Source organism: Podarcis gaigeae, assembly GCF_964106915.1.
Source record: "Podarcis gaigeae genome assembly, chromosome: 2".
Taxonomy (NCBI): Eukaryota; Metazoa; Chordata; class Lepidosauria; order Squamata; family Lacertidae; genus Podarcis; species Podarcis gaigeae.
The window spans coordinates 126,704,029-126,725,570 of NC_139679.1; the positions used below are offsets into that span (position 1 = coordinate 126,704,029).

The window sequence follows — 21,542 nt, forward strand, 5'->3', positions numbered from 1 at the left end:
TATTCACAATTAATTTAGCTTTTTGTTCTGAATAAATTTCACCTATACCGTTTTCAAAACCTTGGCCTACCCCCATTCCCTGTAAATTTTTCTTCATGAAACTCCAAGAAATATTGTTGAAGGCTTTCTCCACGTCCACAAATATCAAGACTGCTTAATTTTTATAATGATTTTATAATGTTGCACTGTTTTAGTGTTGTTAGCCGCCCTGAGCCCGGCTTTGGCTAGGGAGGGCGGGATATAAATAAAATTTATTTATTATTATTATTTTCTCTCAGATTATAGCACGCTGTGAATTTGATGTCCTCACTCCACAATTTCTCCCATTGATCCCTATAGATGTTATATCCTAGGTCTTCTGCCCATTTCATCATTGAACTTTTCACCAGTTCTTCTTTCACCTCCCATTCTAGTAGCAGGTTATACATTCTTGAGATGTATTTTCCTTTATACTATATTAGTTCTTTTTCAGATCTTTGCAAGACCCTCCTTTTTATCTAAATTAAATCTTTCATTTATCTGAAAATACTGTACCCAGTCTGTCAGGTGTCTTCTAATTTCTTCAAATTCTTTTAATTTTATGTTATCATTAGTTTATTCTATTAGAACTCTATATGTGGCCCAGTCTCCTTGCATATTTTTCTTTTTAACAGCCAGGGCTTCTGTCAGTGAGGTCCATAAGGGAATTTCTGGTTCCAATATTCCTTTATGTTTTAACCAAATCTTGTATAAGAATGTTCTTATAGTATGATTTAAAAATCCCTTATAGAGCCTCAATTTTTCATAAATTAAATATGTGTGCCACCCGTTTCGGTTGTCAAAACCCTTTAGGTCAAGCACGTCTGTGTCTCTTAGAGGAGCAAAAAGGATTTTCTTGTGTGTGTGTTTCTTTGTGTTTGATCCATCTTTTAGATTTAGGGGAGCTAGTCTCAAACGTTTGTTGGGGGAGACCTAGGGTTTTTTTGGGGGGGAGTTATTTGTCCTGTCTGCACGCTTCTTATGACGGAGGACCGCTGTGGCCACCCCCAACGACACGTTCTCAAGATGGAGAGTGAGGGAACAGCTGCAGTCGCCTGCGGTTCCTGCGCAATGTTTGCCATCTTGCCAAAGGTTGCAGGCAGCTTTACCTGCAGCAATTGCATGTTGATTGCCCTCTTAAAAGACAAAGTCCAGCAACTGGAGGAACGTGTAGCTACGCTCCAAAGAATTAGAGAGCTGGAGCTCTTCTTGGAAGCAACAGAGCACACCGTCTCCACCAAGGAGGAGACAGGGGACTCCCCTGAGAAGGAGGGTAGTTCACCAACACAGGAGCCAGATATATGGAGAAACGTGACTCAAAGAAGTAGGAGGCCCAGGGTTCGCTCTGATTGTTTAGAAATACACAATCGCTTTGAGGTCCTCTCCCCTAGCATGGAAGAAGAAGAGCAGACTCCATTTGAGGATCTCTCCCTCATTACAGTCGATCAGGAATATGAAGACGAGGAGCAAAGTCAGTCCTCAGGAAATGTGCAGGCTGTTACCATAAAGAAGCAATGCAGAAGCAAGCAGCAGCTAAGCCAGCTGCAGGTGGCTGGAAAGCCAGACAGGATGTTTGTGACTGTTACCATGGCAAGAAAGGGGCAGTCCATTCTCCGTATTGAGCACCGGATTTTAGCTCAGTGTGTGTCATATGACCTGTACAGGATGTACATGGGTGGAGTTGTTTTTTCTCTCTGCTGTTGTTTGTGAAGAGTGCAGACATCTTTATCTGTATGGCTGCTTAAGATAGAAATAAAGACATGTAGATACATTTCTGTCTGAGTCTATTTCCCCTCCCTGGGGAAGCAGGGAGGAGGGAGAAGCAATGGTGTGTTTTTCTCACAGTCTGGGAAAAATTGCCGATACAGACCTCGTCTTGTTTACCTGCTGGGAGTCGCAGGGGGAGGTCAAAAGGAATTCAGCCAGTGCCTGGAGAGGTAGGCACATTCCTCTGACCGAGGCAGAATTCCAACAGTGGTAGCAGAGCTGCTGGTTTCTCCGATCCATGGAAGTCTGCAAAAATAGTAGCAGAGCTGCTGTTTTCATCGCTCCATGGAAGCCTGAAGTGAGGGGCTGATCCTCTGCAGCCAGAAGCTGACCAGACGAAGCTGACAGCCAAGCCACGGAGCCCAAGGTATGAGATTTTCGGGCTTAAATGGGTGAATGCAGATTGATTCATTCTCTGCTTCACGGGAGCAGCGTTTGGAAAAACAGCTCCGAGTGAGAAGAGGCTTGCATTCCAGAAATTCTTGTGGTTTCCTGTACAAGAAAGGAATGCACTGTTGCTAAGCAATGCCAGTCAGTGTGGTGGCAAGCTACAAAAGTGAGCTGGACTATCAGGCTATGCCTAAGAGAGGCAAAAACAATGTCTTGTTATGACTAGGCTCTCACGAACTCTAGAAAGGGACTTTCCAAGCAGCCAGTGTTAGAGCTGCCAGGTGCCCAAGAGCGTAAACAAACCAGCTATTGGATTTTAGAGGCTTGTGCTTGAGAGTTAATGCAAGGACTCAAAATGGATGCCAAGAAGGGGGGAGCCCTGCCTTCTCCACCCCTCCTGACCAATGACAATTATGCATCTTGGTCTATTAAGATGAAGGCCCTGCTGCAGAATCAGAGACTGTTTGGGGTGATTGAGAACCCCATCCCTGCAGCACCAACGCGTGCTTGGGAGTCACAGAATGTGAAGGCGAGGACGGCTATAATTCTGTGTGTGTCAGCCTCTCAGCTTGTGCATATACAGGATTTACAGCACGTGAAAGAGGTTTGGGACACGCTGAGAAGGACACATCAGAGAGATGCAGGTTCTTCAGCGTTGCTGTATTTTGAGAAGCTGACCAATCTGAGGCTTGCGCCTGATGGAGATGTTCAAGCGCACCTGACGGAAATGAAATATCTGCGCCAACAGATGGTGGAACGCAATTTCCGTCTGGATGAGGAAGTGTTTTGCTTCATGGTGATAAACAGCCTGAATCGGACTTACAAATCCGTTGCCAGTCAGCTTGGTTCGCTACCGGCTGCTCAGTTAACCTCGGAGAGGGTCTATGCCATGGTTCTTAATGAACATGACAGACTTGCTGCACTGGAGGTAAAGGACAGGGGGAGACAAGAACGGAGTTCTGACACCCCCGCTGCTGTTGCTACTGGAGAAAATGCTGTAGCTTTGAACGCTGTCCGATGTTACAATTGTGGAAAAGCTGGGCATCTTCAGCGGAACTGTAAGAAGCCACGTCAGCACAAAGGAACCAAGGGAAGCTCTACGAAGTCTGAGGCGTCAGGCAAAAGTCATACCAAGTCACAGGCGAAGCCTGCAAAGGCTTTGATGTTGCTAAAGGCCACACCAGAAGTGGGGAATTCTTTCGTTTTGGACACTGGGGCCACGGTTCACATGACCCATCACAGAGAGCTATTTTCGACGTTTAAGAAGCAAAGCTTCACTGTACAACAGGCCAACGGTCAGGAGCTGGAAGCGACCGGAGTTGGAACTGTGTATCTTGAAAGTCTGAACTTGACTATAAACAATGTTTTTTTTTGGTTCCAGGGTTGAAGTACAATCTGCTCAGCGTATCGCAGATTGCTAAGAAAGGACTAAAACTGTCCTATGATGATCAGAGCTGCGAGATCTACAAAGATGGAGAGCTGTATCTTTCTGCCAAAGAGAAAGATGGACTGTATTTGTTGACTTTTGATCAAAATGATTACATGAAATGTAATTCTAACATGATCTCTTTTGCAGGTGTAGCCAAGAAGAACGTCAAACAGGTCACCTCGAGGGTCGACAGGGCATTTCAGCGCGTGTATGCTGATGTGATTGGTCCTCTAGCACCGTCTAGAGGCAATGCTAAATATTACCTAATATGTGTTGATTCTTTCACAGGTTTTGTCTGGATTTATCTTTTGGAGAGACCAAAAGACGCCTTAGAAAGGTTTAAAGAGTTTTGTGACAAGGTTAAAAATATGCATGATGCTGATGTCTTTGCACAGATGAGAAGCCAATTTTTCTCATACAGGATTTCCAGAGGTTCCTGGAGAAGAAAGGGATAAGACACAAAATTGCTGCTTCCGAAGAAGCATGGAAGAGATGTGTCTGTGTTAGGGTGAACAAAGAATTGCAAAAGGGAATGGAGGCGCAATTGCTAAGTTCACATCTGCCACATGAGTACTGGGCTGAGTCGCTAATGTCATTTACTTATACGTGGTTGAGAAAGTTTTCAAAAGAGTTGGGAAGTTCTCCTTTTGAGAAACTGTTCCATAGAAAACCTTCTGTTACCCATTTAAAGGTTTTGGGTCTCATGTGAGGACAGAAACTCCGGCTGGAGAAAAGAATGCCAGAGGCATTTTTGTGGGTTATGAAAAGGGTCTCTACAGAGTAATTTTGTCTGAATCTGGTCAGGTGATTCTCACAAAATTCCTAGAGAGTGCTCCTGAACAGGAGAGAGTGATTGCTCACACATTTCCCACAGGAGATGATGATTCTGATGATGATGATGATTTTATTGAATTCAGTAGTACTGATGATGACAGCGATAGCTCAGACAGCTCGGTTGTCACAGTCATTGAGAGGAAATCTCACATAATGACTAGACCCTCAGAAGAGGAGGACGAACCACTGTTTACAATTAGTACTGGTTCTCCAAAGAGTCCAAAGGCTGAACCAGAAAGCAAAGAAGAGCAGCACCTCTTACGTAGGTCTGAGAGAGCAACAAAGGGTGTACCACCCAAGAGGTATTCAAAAGAGTTTGCCAACCTAGCTATTGCATGTGTTGCTGTTGTAAACGACCAAGGACAAATTGAAGCTGTGTCTGAGTCAGAGACAAAGGCACAACAGAGAGTTGCTAACCAAGGTAATGCAGATGCACTCATTCCTTGGAAGTCACACAACCAGAGAGGTACATTGGTAAGACCAGTGGCGGGTAGTTCCAAGGGTGGAACTGAAACAACAGGGGAGTGTTATACATATAACAACTGTTTGTTTTCTTCTCTGGATCAAGCTTTGCTCGCTGCACGCATTGATTCTTTAGGGGGAGTATGTTACCATAAAGAAGCAATGCAGAAGCAAGAAGAAGCAGCTAAGCCAGCTGCTGGTGGCTTGAAAGCCAGACAGGATGTTTGTGACTGTTACCATGACAAGAAAGGGGCAGTCCTTTCTCCGTACTGAGCACAGGATGTGAGCTCAGTGTGTGTCATATGACCTGTACAGGATGTACAAGGGTGGAGTTTAGTCTCTCTGCTGTTGGTTGTAAAGAGTGCAGACATCTTTATCTGTATGGCTGCTAAAGACAGAAATAAAGACATGTAGTTACATTTCTGTCTGAGTCTGATTCCCCTCCCTGGGGATATGCAGGGAGAGGGAGAAGCAGTGGTGTGTTTTTCTCACAGTCTGGGAAAAATCGCCGATACAGACCTCGTCTTGTTTACCTGCCGGGAGTCGCAGGGGGAGGTCAAAAGGAATTCAGCCGGTGCCTGGAGAGGTAGGCACATTCCTCTGACCGAGGCAGAATTCCAACACCGACCTTGGAATGGACAGCTCACGGAAGAACCCCGACCAAACCTAAAAGGAGGCGTGTAGTGGTGATAGGGGATTCCCTACTGAGGGGAACAGAAGCAGTGATCTGTGGGCCTGACAAGATGTCTCAGGAAGTGTGCTGTCTCCCCGGGGCTAAAATCCAAGATGTAACTGAACGACTGCAAGGAATCATAAAACCCACTGACAAATACCCCTTCCTCTTGCTTCATGTGGGAACCAATGACACTGCAAGCAATAGCCTCCAGAAGATCAAAAGAGACTCTGAGGCTCTGGGCAGGAAATTGAAGCAATTAAATGCACAAATTGTCATCTCATCTGTCCTCCCAGTTGAACGACGTGGCCCAGAGAGAGAGGGGAAAATTGTGGAAGTGAACAGCTGGCTTCGCAAATGGTGTAAACAGGAACGGTTTGGATTCTTAGATCACGGACTGCGGTTTCTTGAAGATGGACGTCTGGCAAGCGATGGGCTGCACCTCACAATGGTTGGGAGGAAAGTTTTTGCCAAAAATCTCAGAAACCTCATCAGGGAGGGAGACAGTGCTCATGAAGGTAGGAATCTATCAATTGATGAAGATGATCATCCAAATGTCATAGACCAAACGGAGCAAACAGCACGCAGACCTAGTGGTGGGAGGAAAAAATCCTTAAATAAGAGACACGGGGAATGATTAATGGACTTCAATGTCTGTACACTAATGCGCAAAGCATGGGAAATAAACAAGATGAGCTTGAGCTCTTGGTACAGCAAACTAAATATGACATAATAGGCATCACTGAAACCTGGTGGGATAAGTCCCACGACTGGAATGTAATAATGGAGGGATACAATCTATTTCAGAGAAACAGACCAGACAAGAAAGGAGGAGGAGTGGCGTTATATGTCAGGGATGTGTATACCTGTGAAGAGATCCAAGATTTAGAACCTCAAAGCCAAAGTGAGAGCATTTGGGTCAAAATTAAGGGAGAGAAGAATAACAGGGACCTCATTGTGGGAGTTTACTATAGATCCCCAAGCCAAACGGAGGACATAGATGATGCCTTCCTGGAACAGATGGCCAAGCATGCAAAAGGAAGGGAGATAGTAGTAATGGGGGACTTCAATTACCCGGATATTTGTTGGATGTCAAACTCAGCCAAGAGCATAAGGTCAAACAGATTCCTCACTGGCCTTGCAGACAACTTCATTGTCCAGAAAGTGGGAGAAGCAACAAGAGGAACAGCCATTTTAGATCTGGTCCTAACCAATCTTGATGACCTGGTTAGTGGGGTAGAAGTGGAAGGATCATTAGGCGCGAGTGATCATGCTCTTCTGAAGTTTACTATACAGTGGAAAGGAGCAGCCAAGCATACTAGGACTCAATTTCTTGACTTTAAGAAAGCCGACTTCATAAAACTTAGGGAAGTGCTGGGTGAGATCCCATGGACAGTAATACTAAAAGGAAAGGGAGTTCATGATGGCGGGGAGTTTGTTAAGAGGGAGATAGTAAAAGCACAACTTCAGGCAATACCAATGAGACGGAAACATGGAAGGTGCCTAAAGAAGCCAGGGTGGCTATCTAAAGAACTTTTAACTGAGTTAAGATTAAAAAAGGATGTGTACAAAAAATGGAAAAGGGGGGGAAACCACCAAAGAGGAATTCAAACAAATAGCCAGCACGTGTAGACACAAAGTCAGAAAAGCTAAAGCACAGAATGAACTCAGGCTTGCTAGAGAGGTTAAAAGCAACAAAAAAGGCTTTTATGGGTATGTTTGTAGCAAAAGGAAGAACAAAGAAACAGTGGGGTCACGCAGAGGAGAAGATGGTGAAATGCAAACAGGGGACACAGAAAGGGATGAACTCCTCAATGCCTTCTTTGCCTCAGTCTTCTCCGATAAAGAAAACAATGCCCGACCTGAAGAATTTGGAGCAAATGATTCAGCAGAGGAAACACAGCCCAGAATAACTAAGGAGATAGTACAAGAATACTTGGCTAGTTTAGATGTATTCAAGTCTCCAGGGCCAGATGAACTGCATCCAAGAGTATTAAAAGAACTGGCAGATGTGATCTCAGAACCACTGGCAGTCATCTTTGAGAATTCCTGGAGGACAGGCGATGTCCCGGCAGATGGGGGGAGGGCAAATGTTGTCCCTATTTTCAAAAAGGGGAAAAGAGAGGACCCAAATAATTACCGCCCAGTCAGTCTGACATCAATACCAGGGAAGATTCTGGAGCAGATCATTAAGCAAACAGTCTGTGAGCACCTAGAAAGGAATGCTGTGATCACCAATAGTCAAGGCATTTGACAAGGTGCCCCATGATTTTCTTGTAAAGAAGCTGGTAAAATGCGGACTTGACTATGCTACCACTCAGTGGATTTGTAACTGGCTGACTGACCGAACACAAAGGGTGCTCATCAATGGTTCCTCTTCATCCTGGAGAAGAGTGACTAGTGGGGTGCCACAGGGTTCTGTCTTGGGCCTGGTCTTATTCAACATCTTTATCAACGATTTGGATGATGGACTCAAGGGCATCCTGATCAAATTTGCAGATGACACCAAACTGGGAGGGGTGGCTAACACCCCAGAGGACAGGATCACACTTCAAAACGACCTTGACAGATTAGAGAACTGGGCCAAAACAAACAAGATGAATTTTAACAGGGAGAAATGTAAAGTATTGCACTTGGGCAAAAAAAATGAGAGGCACAAATACAAGATGGGTGACACCTGGCTTGAGAGCAGTACATGTGAAAAGGATCTAGGAGTCTTGGTTGACCACAAACTTGACATGAGCCAACAGTGTGACGCGGCAGCTAAAAAAGCCAATGCAATTCTGGGCTGCATCAATAGGAGTATAGCATCTAGATCAAGGGAAGTAATAGTGCCACTGTATTCTGCTCTGGTCAGACCTCACCTGGAGTACTGTGTCCAGTTCTGGGCACCACAGTTCAAGAAGGACACTGACAAACTGGAACGTGTCCAGAGGAGGGCAACCAAAATGGTCAAAGGCCTGGAAACAATGCCTTATGAGGAACGGCTAAGGGAGCTGGGCATGTTTAGCCTGGAGAAGAGGAGGTTAAGGGGTGATATGATAGCCATGTTCAAATATATAAAAGGATGTCACATAGTGGAGGGAGAAAGGTTGTTTTCTGCTGCTCCAGAGAAGCGGACACGGAGCAATGGTTCCAAACTACAAGAAAGAAGATTCCACCTAAACATTAGGAAGAACTTCCTGACAGTAAGAGCTGTTCGGCACTGTAATTTGCTGCCAAGGAGTGTGGCAAGCGCTTGCCTCTCCATACTTCTTGTGGTGTCTGCGTTGTTTCTTCTCGCTCCAACGTTGAATCGCCAGTTAGTTCTTTTTTGTACTTCCTCCAGAATTTTCCCAACTCGTCCAGTGATCTAAAAATTTTCTTCTGTCCTTGTATGTAAAAGTGATACCCTCAGAAAATTCCCACGGGAATCTAATCGAATTTTTCTTGAGTGCATCTGTTACTGTCTTATACTTCTGCCTGTTTGGTCCATATGGATTACTGTATTTTTCGCTCCATGACACACTTTTTTCTTCCTAAAAAGGGGAAATGTCTGTGCGTCTTATGGAGCAAATGCGTGGTCCCTGGGGGCGAATTGCCCAGGGGCAGAAAGCAGATCATACTTTTTTTTAAAAAAGAGGGAAGTGGGTGTTGAAACAAAGCCGCTGATCGGGGAGAGAGATAAGGGATGCTAGAGATAAAGGAAACTGCCTGGGAGGCGGGAGGTAAAGACAGCAAACTTGCAAGGGGAGAAGACAGGAAGACTAAAGCAATAAGGAGAGAAATTAGAAGAAAAGGAGGAGCAAAAAACTGCTCTCGCTAAGGAAAAGACACTAAGGCAAACAAGAGGGAAGAGAGTGTTGAAAGGAAACAGCTGATCGGTAAGGGATTGGAAGAGAGGTAAGGGATGCTGCCTGGGAGAGAGGAGGTAAAAGCCCATGGATCCAAAGGATTTTTACATTGCGTCACCCCAAATTCACCATCAGATCACATAGCATGTTCATGGCTACAGCCTGCACCAAAAAAATCACACACTCACTGTTGCGTGGGGCCACAGTGATGCAAAAATGTGGTTACAAAGCACAGATCCACATTTGATCCTCAGGATTTTTGCATTGGGTCACCCCAAATTCACCATCAGATCACATGTTTGTGGTCACAGCATGAACCACAAAAATCATACACCCACTGTTTCATTCAGAATATTTTTTCTTGTTTTCCTCCTCTAAAAACTAGGTGCATCTTATGGTCAGGTGCCTCTTATGGAGCGAAAAATACAATTACTCATTCATAACTTTTCAAATATGTTTGCTTATATTGCTGCAAACAGTTTATAAAGGTAAAGGGACCCCTGACCATTAGGTCCAGTCGTAGCCAACTCTGGGGTTACAGCGCTCATCTCGCTTTACTGGCCGAGGAAGCCAGCGTACAGCTTCCAGGTCATGTGGCCAGCAGGACTAAGCCGCTTCTGGCGAACCAGAGCAGCGCACGGAAACGCCATTTACCTTCCTGCCGGAGTGGTACCTATTTATCTACTTGCATTTTGACGTGCTTTCGAACTGCTAGGTTGGCAGGAGCAGGGACCGAGCAATGGGAGCTCACCCCGTCGCGGGGATTCAAACCTTCGACCTTCTGATCGGCAAGTCCTTGGCTCTGTGGTTTAACCCACAGCGCCAGCGTCCGCAAACAGTTTATAGTCGCAGTTTAATAATGAAATCGGTCGAACATTTTAAGGATTTGTTATGTCCTTATCTTGTTTGGGCATCCAAGTAATGTTTGCCTCTTTTCAGGTTGCTGGGGTTTGTCCCGTTTCCAGCACTTGGTTCATAATATCTTTTACAGAAGAGGCTCGTCCTTTAATTCTTTCCAGTAGCCCACAGAGAGGCCACCTGGCTTCCCCAGGAAGAACTTTCCAATAGTAAGAGCGGACAGTGAAAAGGAACTATATTGGAAGGGAGTAGACTCCTCTTTATTGGAGGTTTTTAGGAAGAATTTGGATGGCCATTTGTCACGGGTGCTTGAAACAAGATTTCTGCATTGGAGGGGGTTGGATAAGATTCCGAATTTATTATTCTTTATTCACCTTGCTTTGAGTTCTTAAATGCTTTCAACCCTGTGTGAATTACATGGTGGGCAATTAGACTACCACTCTGACTGAAGCTTTCCCCACATTCCAAACACTAAGAATTTTTCTCTCTTTTATGAATTATTTGATGAAAAGTGAGATGGGGACTTTGACAGAAGCTCTTTCCACATTCAAAGCAGTGATAGGGTTTCTCCCCGGTATGAATTCTGCGATGGGAAGTGAGAGAGCTGCTTTGACTGAAGCTCTTTCCACATTCAAAGCACTGATACAATTTCTCTCTACTGTGAGTTCTTTCATGGGAAGTGATGGTATCCCTCTGAACGAAGCTCCTTCCTTGATGGGAGATGGACTGGGAGCTCTGACCAATGTTCTCTCCACACATAGAATATTTAGATGACTTCTCCGATATGTGGATTCTGTTGGGCTCCCCCTTGTTCTTTCTTCCAATTCATCACCATCTTCAATGAAGAGAGCAGCAAATTAGTGCCTCAGGAAGAAATGGAACTCCAGATTATTGAACATTTTTAATGAATGCTTTCGATAGAGGAAGAACTGAAGGGAGTTAGATGTGAGGCCTTTCTATAGTTTTCACTTCCTTAGTTTCCTGGTATTAACTGACATATTGCTTGGCTTTTATCTGGGATAGATTTTGTTCTGACTCAATCCTGGAATCCACTCCATCTCCAAGGTCAGTCATCTCTTTGGTCAATCAAATGCAAACAGAAGCTGAAACAAAAACAAACCTGACAGAAGTTTTGTTTTGACATTTAGAAGTCCTGGGCAGTTAAGACAAGCCTGGTTATTGTTTGAAAAGGCATGACTAGATGAAATACATTCACAGAGAAAACAGTTGTTATCCTGTTGCGTTCTGAAGGCAAAGGAAGGACTGGACCTGCTTAATACAATAGACATGAGGCTTGACCAGCAAGACTCTGGGAGGCAGTGCGATCCCCACTCCCTGGCCCAGTCCGTTTTTATTCAGAAAAGAACTTTAACATAACGTTTGTAAGAACCAATCTGATTTCCTCTGAGAATTTCAAAAAATCCCCACGTGGGCGCAAAGTAGATCAGAGGAGGCCTCTTAACTACAAAGAACTATTTGCTATTTGAGCATTCATACATAAACAGCAAACCCAGCTAAAATAAACAGCAAACCCAGAGGTAATAAACAGGCAGTAAAAGGAAAGAAAGGACAGGCAAGGAAAGAGAGGCATTTTACCATCTCCTTGTGAACTCTGTTTCCTGGCCCCAAAATCTACCTAAAGACTAACAAAGCTGCATCAGAGCTACCTCCTTATCTTTATGGCCCAGGATGCCTGGTGTGTATTAGAATGCTTTATACATGACAGTCAGGCATAGAGAAAACGGGGCAGAGGTTTGTGGGATTTATCAGAAATCAGGTCAAATGATTCAAACCCAGTCAAAGCGATGCTTTCACCGCTGACACAATGGCTTGCTTCATTTTTCATAATTCCTCATAGCAATCCTACATGACCACCACATATCCCTCCATGCAGGGTTCACGGTGGGAATGTTAGAAGCCCAGGTGCTGTTGGTCTCCATCCAAACAGTGGAGGTTCATCACATAGAGATTTCAAAACAGTTCTTATCATCCAACGTCCACGCCTTGTGTGTGAAACAAACGGCAACATCTTCACCTGCCCATTCCCCATCAGCAGTTGCCTCAATGTGGTTGGTCTATATTTATACGCAAATCATTTTCTTCACTTTGAACCCCCCTCCCATTTTCATGAGAAGACCAACTCTGTATTGTTTCATTGGTAAGAGAAGAGGAACACAACGGAACATCTAAACACAACGACCACAAGAGCTCCTGACTAGGCATTCGGCTTTGCAATGTTGAATATTCTCTGTTCTCTTCTGTTTCCCCCTTTTTTCAGTTGAAAGCAATTCATGAACCCAGGACTCATACACTGACCACTAATGATGAACTATATGTTTTAGATATTCCGGCAAATTTATTCTGCTATTGTAAATACAAATGACATGAGAAGACTTGGCCTACATATTTGTATCATTTATTAATCCTATTATCCTTGTTTTTAAAAGCAAATAAAAAGTTATTCCACAAAGAAAAGAAAAAAGCAATACACAGAGGCCTCATTTGCGTTCAATCTGCAAAGCAGGATCAGGTTCCTTTCAAGAGTTGTGTCTTCCAGTGCTGCATGATTGATCAGTGAGTTGTCTGACAGATCACAGAACTGGTTTAAAACCTTTTGAGCTGCCTATCACGTTGGCCGGGGAGCTGTGATCTTTCCTAGCTCAAATTGCTTGCAGAGGACAAAGGCTCAGGCAGGCAGGCAGGCAGGCAGGTGGGGGAGCCCGAAAAGGTGCCCCCCTTCTCCATCTCCATCCGCCTGCCTGCCTCCCCCCACCCCCTAGCTGAGGAAGCCCCAATTCCTCTCTGGCTCCATCCCTCCACATCCCCATCTCCCCTCCCCTGGGACTCACCAGATCTCTCGGAGGCCCCTGGGAGGGAATGCTCAGAGGTTGTGGGGAGGGATGCAGGAGACAGCCGGACCAGGTCAACCGTCCATCTTCCCCCTTCCATCCTTGCTAGCTTTGCAGGATCCGTCTCTTTCATCCTTCCTGAGGAGTCAAGGAGCCAAAAGAAGCTGCAGGGTCCTGGGAGAGAGGAAGAAGCAAAGGGAGCCTCAGAGGCCCTGCAGGGATTCTCCTGCCCTAGATATTCTCCTGCCCCTGGAGAAGCCCAAATGGGGCAGCCCCTCCCCCACAGAAGCCCCATTTCTAAACCTCTCCAGTGCTTGCAATTTCCCTTGTTTGCTCCTCGCCCCACTTCGTAAGGCTGGCAGGGTCTGTCCAGTAGTGATCCAAGCAAACACATCAAGCACGTTGTGAGTCCAATTAAACAGTTCTTTATTGGGACATTTCTCAGAAAAACACTCCCGGACTTCTCGCAGCCATTGCTTCCTGCTTCCTTCTCTCTCGAAAGACAAAGGAACAGAGAAAGACTCCTCCCACCTTCGAATCCTTACGTCAGAATGTGAGGCATTACTCAGAACATCTTAACCCGTTAAGTTCTGAATCCCAACACACCCCTTTGCCTTGCATTCTGACAAGACCTGTGGAACAACCTCACAACTCTCAGATTCGCATTGTGCGAAACTTACCCACGCACCTGTGGCCTGATACCTCTCAGGTGGAATACCCTTCGTTGTGCGACTGGACCGCCTGGGCACAAACTCAGGCGTTTCCTCTGACTCACTGTCACCAGGAGGTGTGTCCTCTGCATCACGGGATTCCCCCTCTGACTTAAAGCGTCTTCGAATCCTCTCCATTACACTCACAGGAGAACTAGGCTCACTCTTGGGCTCTCTTTTTACAACTTGTGGAGATGCCCCATCCAGCTCCTGACTCTGGTCAGTGAGCTGATCGTCATGTGCGGACTCAGCCTCTCCTTCCTCCTCATCAGAACTTTCCTGCTCTGGATCAGAAAGACATTCTGAAAGAACATCACGCTTGGCAGGAGTCTTTGGCCTTTCATCCTGCTCATAGAACTCAGCGTGTTTACTGATCAGCAACTTACTCTGATCACCTGACGGATACGCAAACCTCCATGCACAAGCTGCTGGCTCATACCCACAGAAGATCATTTTCTGGAACTTGGATCCATCTGGCCCTTGCAAAGCCTTAGGCACCGGCACAGATGCAATTGAACCAAACGAACGTAGAAAATGAATCTGGGGTTTCCTGCCATGCAACAAAAAATAAGGTGTGTCACCTACCAGTGAATTGTAGACACGATTCCAGGTGAAGCTCACATATTTGATCGCCTCCAACCAAAACCTAGGAGGTAACCCAGAATCTGTAAGCATCATCTGTGCAGCCTTGACCAGAGCTTCACTCCTAAGCTCTGCCACCCCCCTCTGTTGAGAAGTCACTGTGTGACGTATCCCTTTCTTGTGAAAGAACTTCTGCAAAGCAGACCCCATAAACTGAGCACCTCTGTCACTGGTGACTGCTTGCACCCTGGTGGAGAACCTTAGTTCCACCTCCTCAATCCAGCTTCTAATCAGCTGTGCTGCATCTTCCTTGGATTTGAGACCGTGAGTCCAGGTGTTCTGTGAAAAACTATCCTGCATCGTCAGCAGAAACCTGGCCTCTCCCAGACTTTGTTCCTTGACGGGACCCAACAGATCTATGTGCACAAGTTCAAAAGGTTTCGTGGTTACCCTCTCCACCTTTGGGTAACTGCACCCTTTTATCTTTGCCTGTCTGCAAGTTGCACAATTTATGGCACTACCACATTCTCTAATCTTACAGCCTTTGGAGACCTCAGGTAGAGCCTGCAGTTCTTCTAGCAAACCATGAGCTGTCTTTGAATGCCAAACACAAGCACATGACACATGAATGGGAACTGTAGCACGCAGGGCTTGTGCTTTCTCAACCTTCCCCTCACCCTCCAGAGACGTTTTAAGAATGAAGAGATCATTCTGTCCCTTTTTAACTTTGACAAGCTGCTTTCCCCCCTTGGAAATTGTGCAGACAGAATCCTCAAAAGAAACCTTAAACCCCTTTTTTAACAAATAAGGCACAGACAAAAGACAGTGATGCATCCCTGGGACGGTGCACACTTCCACTTCCTCCTGCAAAACAGAAAGGAATATTGTTGCAAAGTTAGTTACATCTCTTTTTTGTCCATTTGCAAATAAAACAGTTTGTCCAACTGGAACTGCCTTGCAATTCCACATCTCTACTGCAGGGGTCTCTGGAACCATGTTGCGGTTAGCTGCAGAGTCGATTACAAAGCAAAGCTCAGTGTCTCTCTCAGAGCTGTCCTCAAACAAAGCCATACTGGCAGTCAGTTGATAAGCCTCCTCCTCACGTTTGCTTTGTTCAGTTCCACACCTGGCTGCCTTGCCAGCCTGGTTGCCATGGAAACCTGCCTGGTTCCCATGGGAAGTGACCTTGGCAACATCCTGCCTTGTCTCTCTGCTCCAGTGGGGGCAACAGCGACACAGATGTTCAACTCCAGTGGAAAAACACTGCCCGGGGCTCCTTTCTGCTGGCCTGGCCCTCCTTCTTCCGGAAAAGCGCCTTCTGCCAGCCCTGCCCCCCTGAAGCTCCTTTCCGCTCCAGCACTCACAGTGGAAAACTTTTTAAACTTGCCTTTGGAATTCTTCGCCCTCCCAACCTGCTCAACAGCGCTCCTTGAGGCTAATTCATCGGGAAATGGGGCTGCTTCACCAGCTTCTCCAGGGCTCTGGCCTCCCGCTGAAGTTTCACACAAACTTCTCAGCACCTCCCAGGCAGCCCTTGCTGACTTTACACCCTCCAAGTGAGGTTTCAGCGATGCGTGTACGCATGCCTTCAGCATATCAAGCTCTCTTTGCATTCTCTGCTGGCCATCTTTAGGCAACGCAGCCTCAAAGCCTGCAACGTCTGTCCCTTCCGCACCTCGGCTGAGGGGTAGTGGCTCTTTCTGGCTTACATCCCAAAGCCCAGCAACCAAAAACCAACCCCTTACTCTTCTTGACCAGGTTGCCCAACTTGTTAAAGTAAGCTTTTCAAGCGGAATGTCCTCAAGGACCTGGCTGTCTGCCATCTTCTCCCGGGGCCCCAAACTTACTCACGTATCACCAGCTCTTCCAGCACCCGTCCGTGGAGAAACGATTCCCAGCTGCTCTCAGCTCTCAGCTCTCTCTCTGCCTCTTTGAAGCAGGCAAAAATCACAGAACGCAGACCACCGCTTTCAGGAGCGTTCTCTAGCTGACGCAGCTGACTTCAAAGCATTCCAGCAGACCTCCAGCAACAGCTTTACAAGCGGTAATTAGGCCACCCATAACCTGTGAGATTTATTGATTAGGCGTGACCTGCTAATTGGTTTACGATCCAAATTAGCACTCTACAGCGGTCCGGTGCGCTTCCTCAAGCTGCGCAATCTGCTCCGTTCGTCACGCCTTGCAGAGTAAACACAGCGGTGAAAAGCTGCCGCTGCTGCTGCTGCTCTCAGATCTAAGCAAACACATCAAGCACGTTGTGAGTCCAATTAAACAGTTCTTTATTGGGACATTTCTCAGAAAAACACTCCCGGACTTCTCGCAGCCATTGCTTCCTGCTTCCTTCTCTCTCGAAAGACAAAGGAACAGAGAAAGACTCCTCCCACCTTCGAATCCTTACGTCAGAATGTGAGGCATTACTCAGAACATCTTAACCCGTTAAGTTCTGAATCCCAACAAGAAATTCCCCCAGGGGGCGGGAGCCTCGCTCTAATTGGCTGCCAAGCCACCGGGAGGCGGAGCCTGCCCTATTGGCGGGAAAAGGAGAGGTGCCTTTTCTGAGGGGGGAGCTTGGAGGGGAAGGTGGGGAGGAGAGGAAGAGGAGTCAGGCGGGAGAAGCTGTGGGGAGGCGGGCAGAAGCGGGGTCTCCTTCCATGGGGGGGAGAGAGGGAAGGGAGACCCCCAAGAACAAGGGCTGAAGGGATCCCTGGGTGTGGGGGGCGGACTGAGGGGGGGCGGATGGCGACCCCCAAGAAGGAGGGCTGAGGGGGCCCCCTGGGTGTGGGGGGAGGACTGAGAGGGGGGAGGTAAGGGAGACCCCCAAGAAGGAGGGCTGAGGGGACCCACTGGGTGTGGGGGGCGGACTGAGAGGGGGAGCGGAGGGAGACCCCCAAGAAGGAGGGCTGAGGGGGCCCCCTGGGTGTGGGGGGCGGACTGAGGGGGGGAGCGGAGGGAGACCCCCAAGAAGGAGGGCTGAGGGGACCGCCTGGGTGTGGGGGGCAGACTGAGAGGGGGAGCGGAGGGAGACCCCTAAGAAGGAGGGCTGAGGGGGCCCCCTGGGTGTGGGGGGCGGACTGAGGGGGGGAGCGGAGGGAGACCCCCAAGAAGGAGGGCTGAGGGGACCGCCTGGGTGTGGGGGGCAGACTGAGAGGGGGAGCGGAGGGAGAGCGGCCTGCCGGCTGCGCTCAGCTTGCGAAGGGTTAAGTCGAGCAGAGCTGGAGTCCTAGAGAGGACAGGAAGTAGAGACAGCAGGGGGCGGGTTCTCCAGAGCAGAGTTCCCTCCCTCCGTGCCCCTTCCGGCCTCTCTTGTCTGTCTCCTCCCCGTGCTGCCTCGGTTTCCCTCCTGGGAAGAGTCCGGTGCGTCTCCTCTCTCTCTCCCCCCCCTTGGGGTGCCTGGGGGAGAAGGGGGTCCCGGGGCTGCAGGGGAGACCCCCAAGTCTGGGAGCAGAGGGTCCTGCTGCCCCATGGGGGAGCCCCTGCCAGAGCCCCACGGGAAGCCCCTCTGGGGGGCTGCAGGGGAAAGAGAGGCTGAGCTGGCTGCCCTCCATGAGGCACTGCAGGGAGGAGGGGGCTGTGGGGGCAGGTCGGCAAAGCTTCCTCTCTCGGACCCCTGGAGGGGTGCCCTGTCTCCAGGGACCAAGGAGCAGGCAGGCAGAACCATGGGGTGCTTCCTAGTTTGGGGGCTGCTCACCCCCCTTGCTGGACAAAGACTGGACCCCCTCCCTGAGGGCGTCAAGGAAAGACCCCTCTGGAGAGCAGACCAGACTCCGCTCCATCAAGCCTTCCTGCCTTGCAAGGGGTGGGACTAGATGACCCTTCTTCTGACCCCCCTCTCCCTTCTCTTGCTGACTCCCCTGCAAGACTCTCTCCCTCCCAGAGTCTGGGCCCCCATGCAGCCTCTCCCCTTCACCCCCCTCCCTGGCTCCAAGACCTCCCTGCTGGTCCCCTCTGGGATTAGGGGAGTAGGCTTTCCCACAAGACATTTCCAGAAGCAGCATAGATCTGTCACAGAAAAGGTGTGGTCTCAGGTAGACCCTGAGCTCCAGGCTTGGCCCCGTCCATCAAATATAGTCTTCCATCACATTGCAAAGGAAAGCATGGACAGTTCAAATACACCCCTTGGTCTTGTCTGGGCTTGGTCCCACTCTAGAGTGGGTAGGGATTGTGATTGAGACGGTTATCTGTTTGCTACTCTTGGGGCAGGATCTCACCGGTCATGACTCCTTGGGAAGGCCCTGTACACCTCGAGGATTACGGTGGGCTCACTCGCCCCTCCCCTTATGCCTCACGTCCCTGGGTCCGAAATGCCATTCGAAACAACGATGTGACTTCTTGTGAATTCCTAAAGTTTAACAATATGTAGCTGCTTCAAACTGTGGATCCAAGGGTATGTGGCAGAATAGTAATGAGGAACCCCCCCCCCCGTCTCCCTTGCGGTTAGTCTGGATCAGATGTGGGTTCCTTGGGGCAGAGTCCTTGGCACAGATGGAGGAGGGGGGGAGGAAGGGGAGCCCCTAAATGCAGGGGCAGAAGCGGGAAAGTGCAGGAATGGAGAGGGAGGGGGTGCCCTCGGCTTGCAAAGGGTTAAAAGGAGCAGAGCTGGATTCCTAGAGAGGACGGGGAGTCAAGGTCCTCCATGGCTAAATTCCCCCTCCCCCTCCCTTCCTGCTTTCTTCTCCCTCCATAGCAAAAGCTTCCTTGGTGCCCCTCCTAGACTCGGGTGAGTCTCCTCTCTCCTCCCCCTGAGGGTGCCATGGGGAGAAGGGGGTCCCAGGGGGGCAGGGAGGGGGCCTGGGGGTCCCTGTTCAGATCATGCCTGCGGGGGGGGGGAGACCTCCACGTCAGGGAGCAGAGGGTCCTCCCTCGTCCTCTCTGCCAAGCCAGGGAGGGGGCCAGTTCGCAGGAAATATGCAGTTGTAGCAGGAGACCCCCCCTTCATTACATTGTAATGCACAAGCACCACACCCCCCCCTCACCTCTCCGAGCCTGGAGATGCCCCTTGTAGAGGAGCATCCCCTAAAAAAAGCCTTCCGTAGTAAGGAAGCGCTATTTGACAACTCCGCACGGAACCCTCTTATTTCCCCGTATATTTTCCCTTAGTCGACCGGGACACTCCACCTCGCCCTTTCTTTATTATTGGTAGACTGGCCGCCTGAACTCCGGGTCAGTCGGCTGCCGCTCCAGCTAATCAGCATTACCGAACAGCGCCCCTTGTGGCCACCACGCAGGTACTGCAGGCAACCGGCAACCACTTCACTGTCTTTGACAGCTCTCAAAATACAAAGTTTCCGAGTTCAATTGACCGTGACTGATTTAATCAAAATGTTGCAACCCGTTTCCGGAAAGGTGAAAGTGCTTTGAACTTCGAGGACAGTGTTCTTCATAAATTCGTCATAAATCAACCGTATATCGGATCTTCACCGGACCACTTTTATTCTGCTCCACATTTCAAGGACTGTCAAAGGGGGGTGGCCTGATACCAGTCGGCCATAATCCCTCGACCGAGCAAGCACGTACTCTGCAGCCCTTCCCAGTTGACACAGCAGCCTTGATAGCCATCTTGATGGGCTCAGACAGAAAGCTATCATGGACACAATGGACTGCACACATTAGTGTGTTGTTGTTGTTGTTTAGTCGTTTAGTCGTGTCCGACTCTTCGTGACCCCATGGACCAGAGAACGCCAGGCACCTCTGTCCTCCACTGCCTCCCGCAGTTTGGTCAAACTCATTCTGGTAACCTCGAAAACACTATCCAACCATCTCGTCCTCTGCCGTCCCCTTCTCCTTGTGCCCTCCATCTTTCCCAACATCAGGGTCTTCTCCAGGGAGTCTTCTCTTCTCATGAGGTGGCCAAAGGACTGGAGCCTCAGCTTCACAATCTGTCCTTCCAGTGAGCACTCAGGGTTGATTTCCTTCAGTATGGAGAGGTTTGATCTTCTTGCAGTCCATGGGACTCTCAAGAGACTCCTCCAGCACCATAACTCAAAAGCATCAATTCTTCGGCGATCAGCCTTCTTTATGGTCCAGCTCTCACTTCCATACATCACTACTGGGAAAACCATAGCTTTAACTATACGAACCTTTGTTGGCAAGGTGATGTCTCTACTTCTCAAGATGCTGTCTAGGCCTGTCATTGCCCTTCTCCCAAGAAGCAGGCGTCTTTTAATTTTGTGGCTGCTGTCACCATCAGCAGTGATCATTGAGCCCAAGAAAGTAAAATCTCTCACTACCTCCATTTCTTCCCCTTCTATTTGCCAGGAGGTGATGGGACCAGTGGCCATGATCTTCGTTTTTTTGATGTTGAGCTTCAGACCATATTTTGTGCTCTCCTCTTTCACCCTCATTAAAAGGTTCTTTAATTCCTCCTCACTTTCTGCCATCAAGGTTGTGTCATCTGCATATCTGAGGTTGTTGATATTTCTTCCGGCAATCTTAATTCCGGCTAGGGATTCATCCAGCCCAGCCTTTCGCATGATGAATTCTGCATATAAGTTAAATAAGCAGGGAGACAATATACAGCCTTGTCGTACTCCTTTCCCAATTTTGAACCAATCAGTTGTTCCATATCCAGTTCTAACTGTAACTTCTTGTCCCACATAGAGATTTCTCAGGAGACAGATGAGGTGATCTGGCACTCCCATTTCTTTAAGAACTTGCCATAGTTTGCCGTGGTCGACACAGTCAAAGGCTTTTGCATAGTCAATGAAGCAGAAGTAGATGTCTTTCTGGAACTCTCTAGCTTTCTCCATAATCCAGCGCATGTTTGCAATTTGGTCTCTGGTTCCTCTGCCTCTTCTAAATCCAGCTTGCACTTCTGGGAGTTCTCGGTCCACATACTGCTTGAGCCTTCCTTGTAGAATTTTAAGCATAACCTTGCTAGCGTGTGAAATGAGTGCAATTGTGCGGTAGTTGGAGCATTCTTTGGCACTGCCCTTCTTTGGGATTGGGATGTAGACTGATCTTCTCCAATCTTCTGGCCGCTGCTGAGTTTTCCAAACTTGCTGGCATATTGAGTGTAGCACCTTAACAGCATCATCTTTTAAAATTTTAAATAGTTCAGCCGGAATACCATCACTTCCACTGGCCTTGTTGTTTGCAGTGCTTTCTAAGGCCCATTTGACTTCACTTTCCAGGATGTCT

General features: G+C 48.1%; 2 protein-coding genes across 7 annotated transcripts in view; one reads left to right on the forward strand and one right to left on the reverse strand.

Annotated features, from left to right (window-relative positions):
* LOC310837269 (uncharacterized protein) overlaps positions 1-21,542 on the reverse strand; it is a 173,292-nt gene that overhangs the window by 70,214 nt on the left and 81,536 nt on the right. Inside the window, exon 3 of one of the 2 annotated variants that reach the window (XM_083723534.1) lies at positions 13,114-13,287. In XM_083723534.1, the coding sequence (XP_083579660.1) occupies positions 13,114-13,287 (174 nt within the window). Of the gene's footprint in view, positions 1-10,851; positions 11,100-13,113; positions 13,288-21,542 lie in introns of those variants that run through there. The other variant, XR_014560485.1, reaches the window with a different exon arrangement.
* Positions 1-21,542, forward strand: part of LOC310837206 (uncharacterized protein) — a 314,413-nt gene that overhangs the window by 45,528 nt on the left and 247,343 nt on the right. For 2 of the 5 annotated variants that reach the window (XR_014560465.1, XR_014560466.1), the window contains exon 1: positions 17,618-17,759. The exons of the other annotated variants lie outside the window; for them this stretch is intronic. The gene's annotated coding sequence lies outside the window, so the exon portion shown is untranslated. Of the gene's footprint in view, positions 1-17,617; positions 17,760-21,542 lie in introns of those variants that run through there. 5 annotated transcript variants of the gene reach the window in all.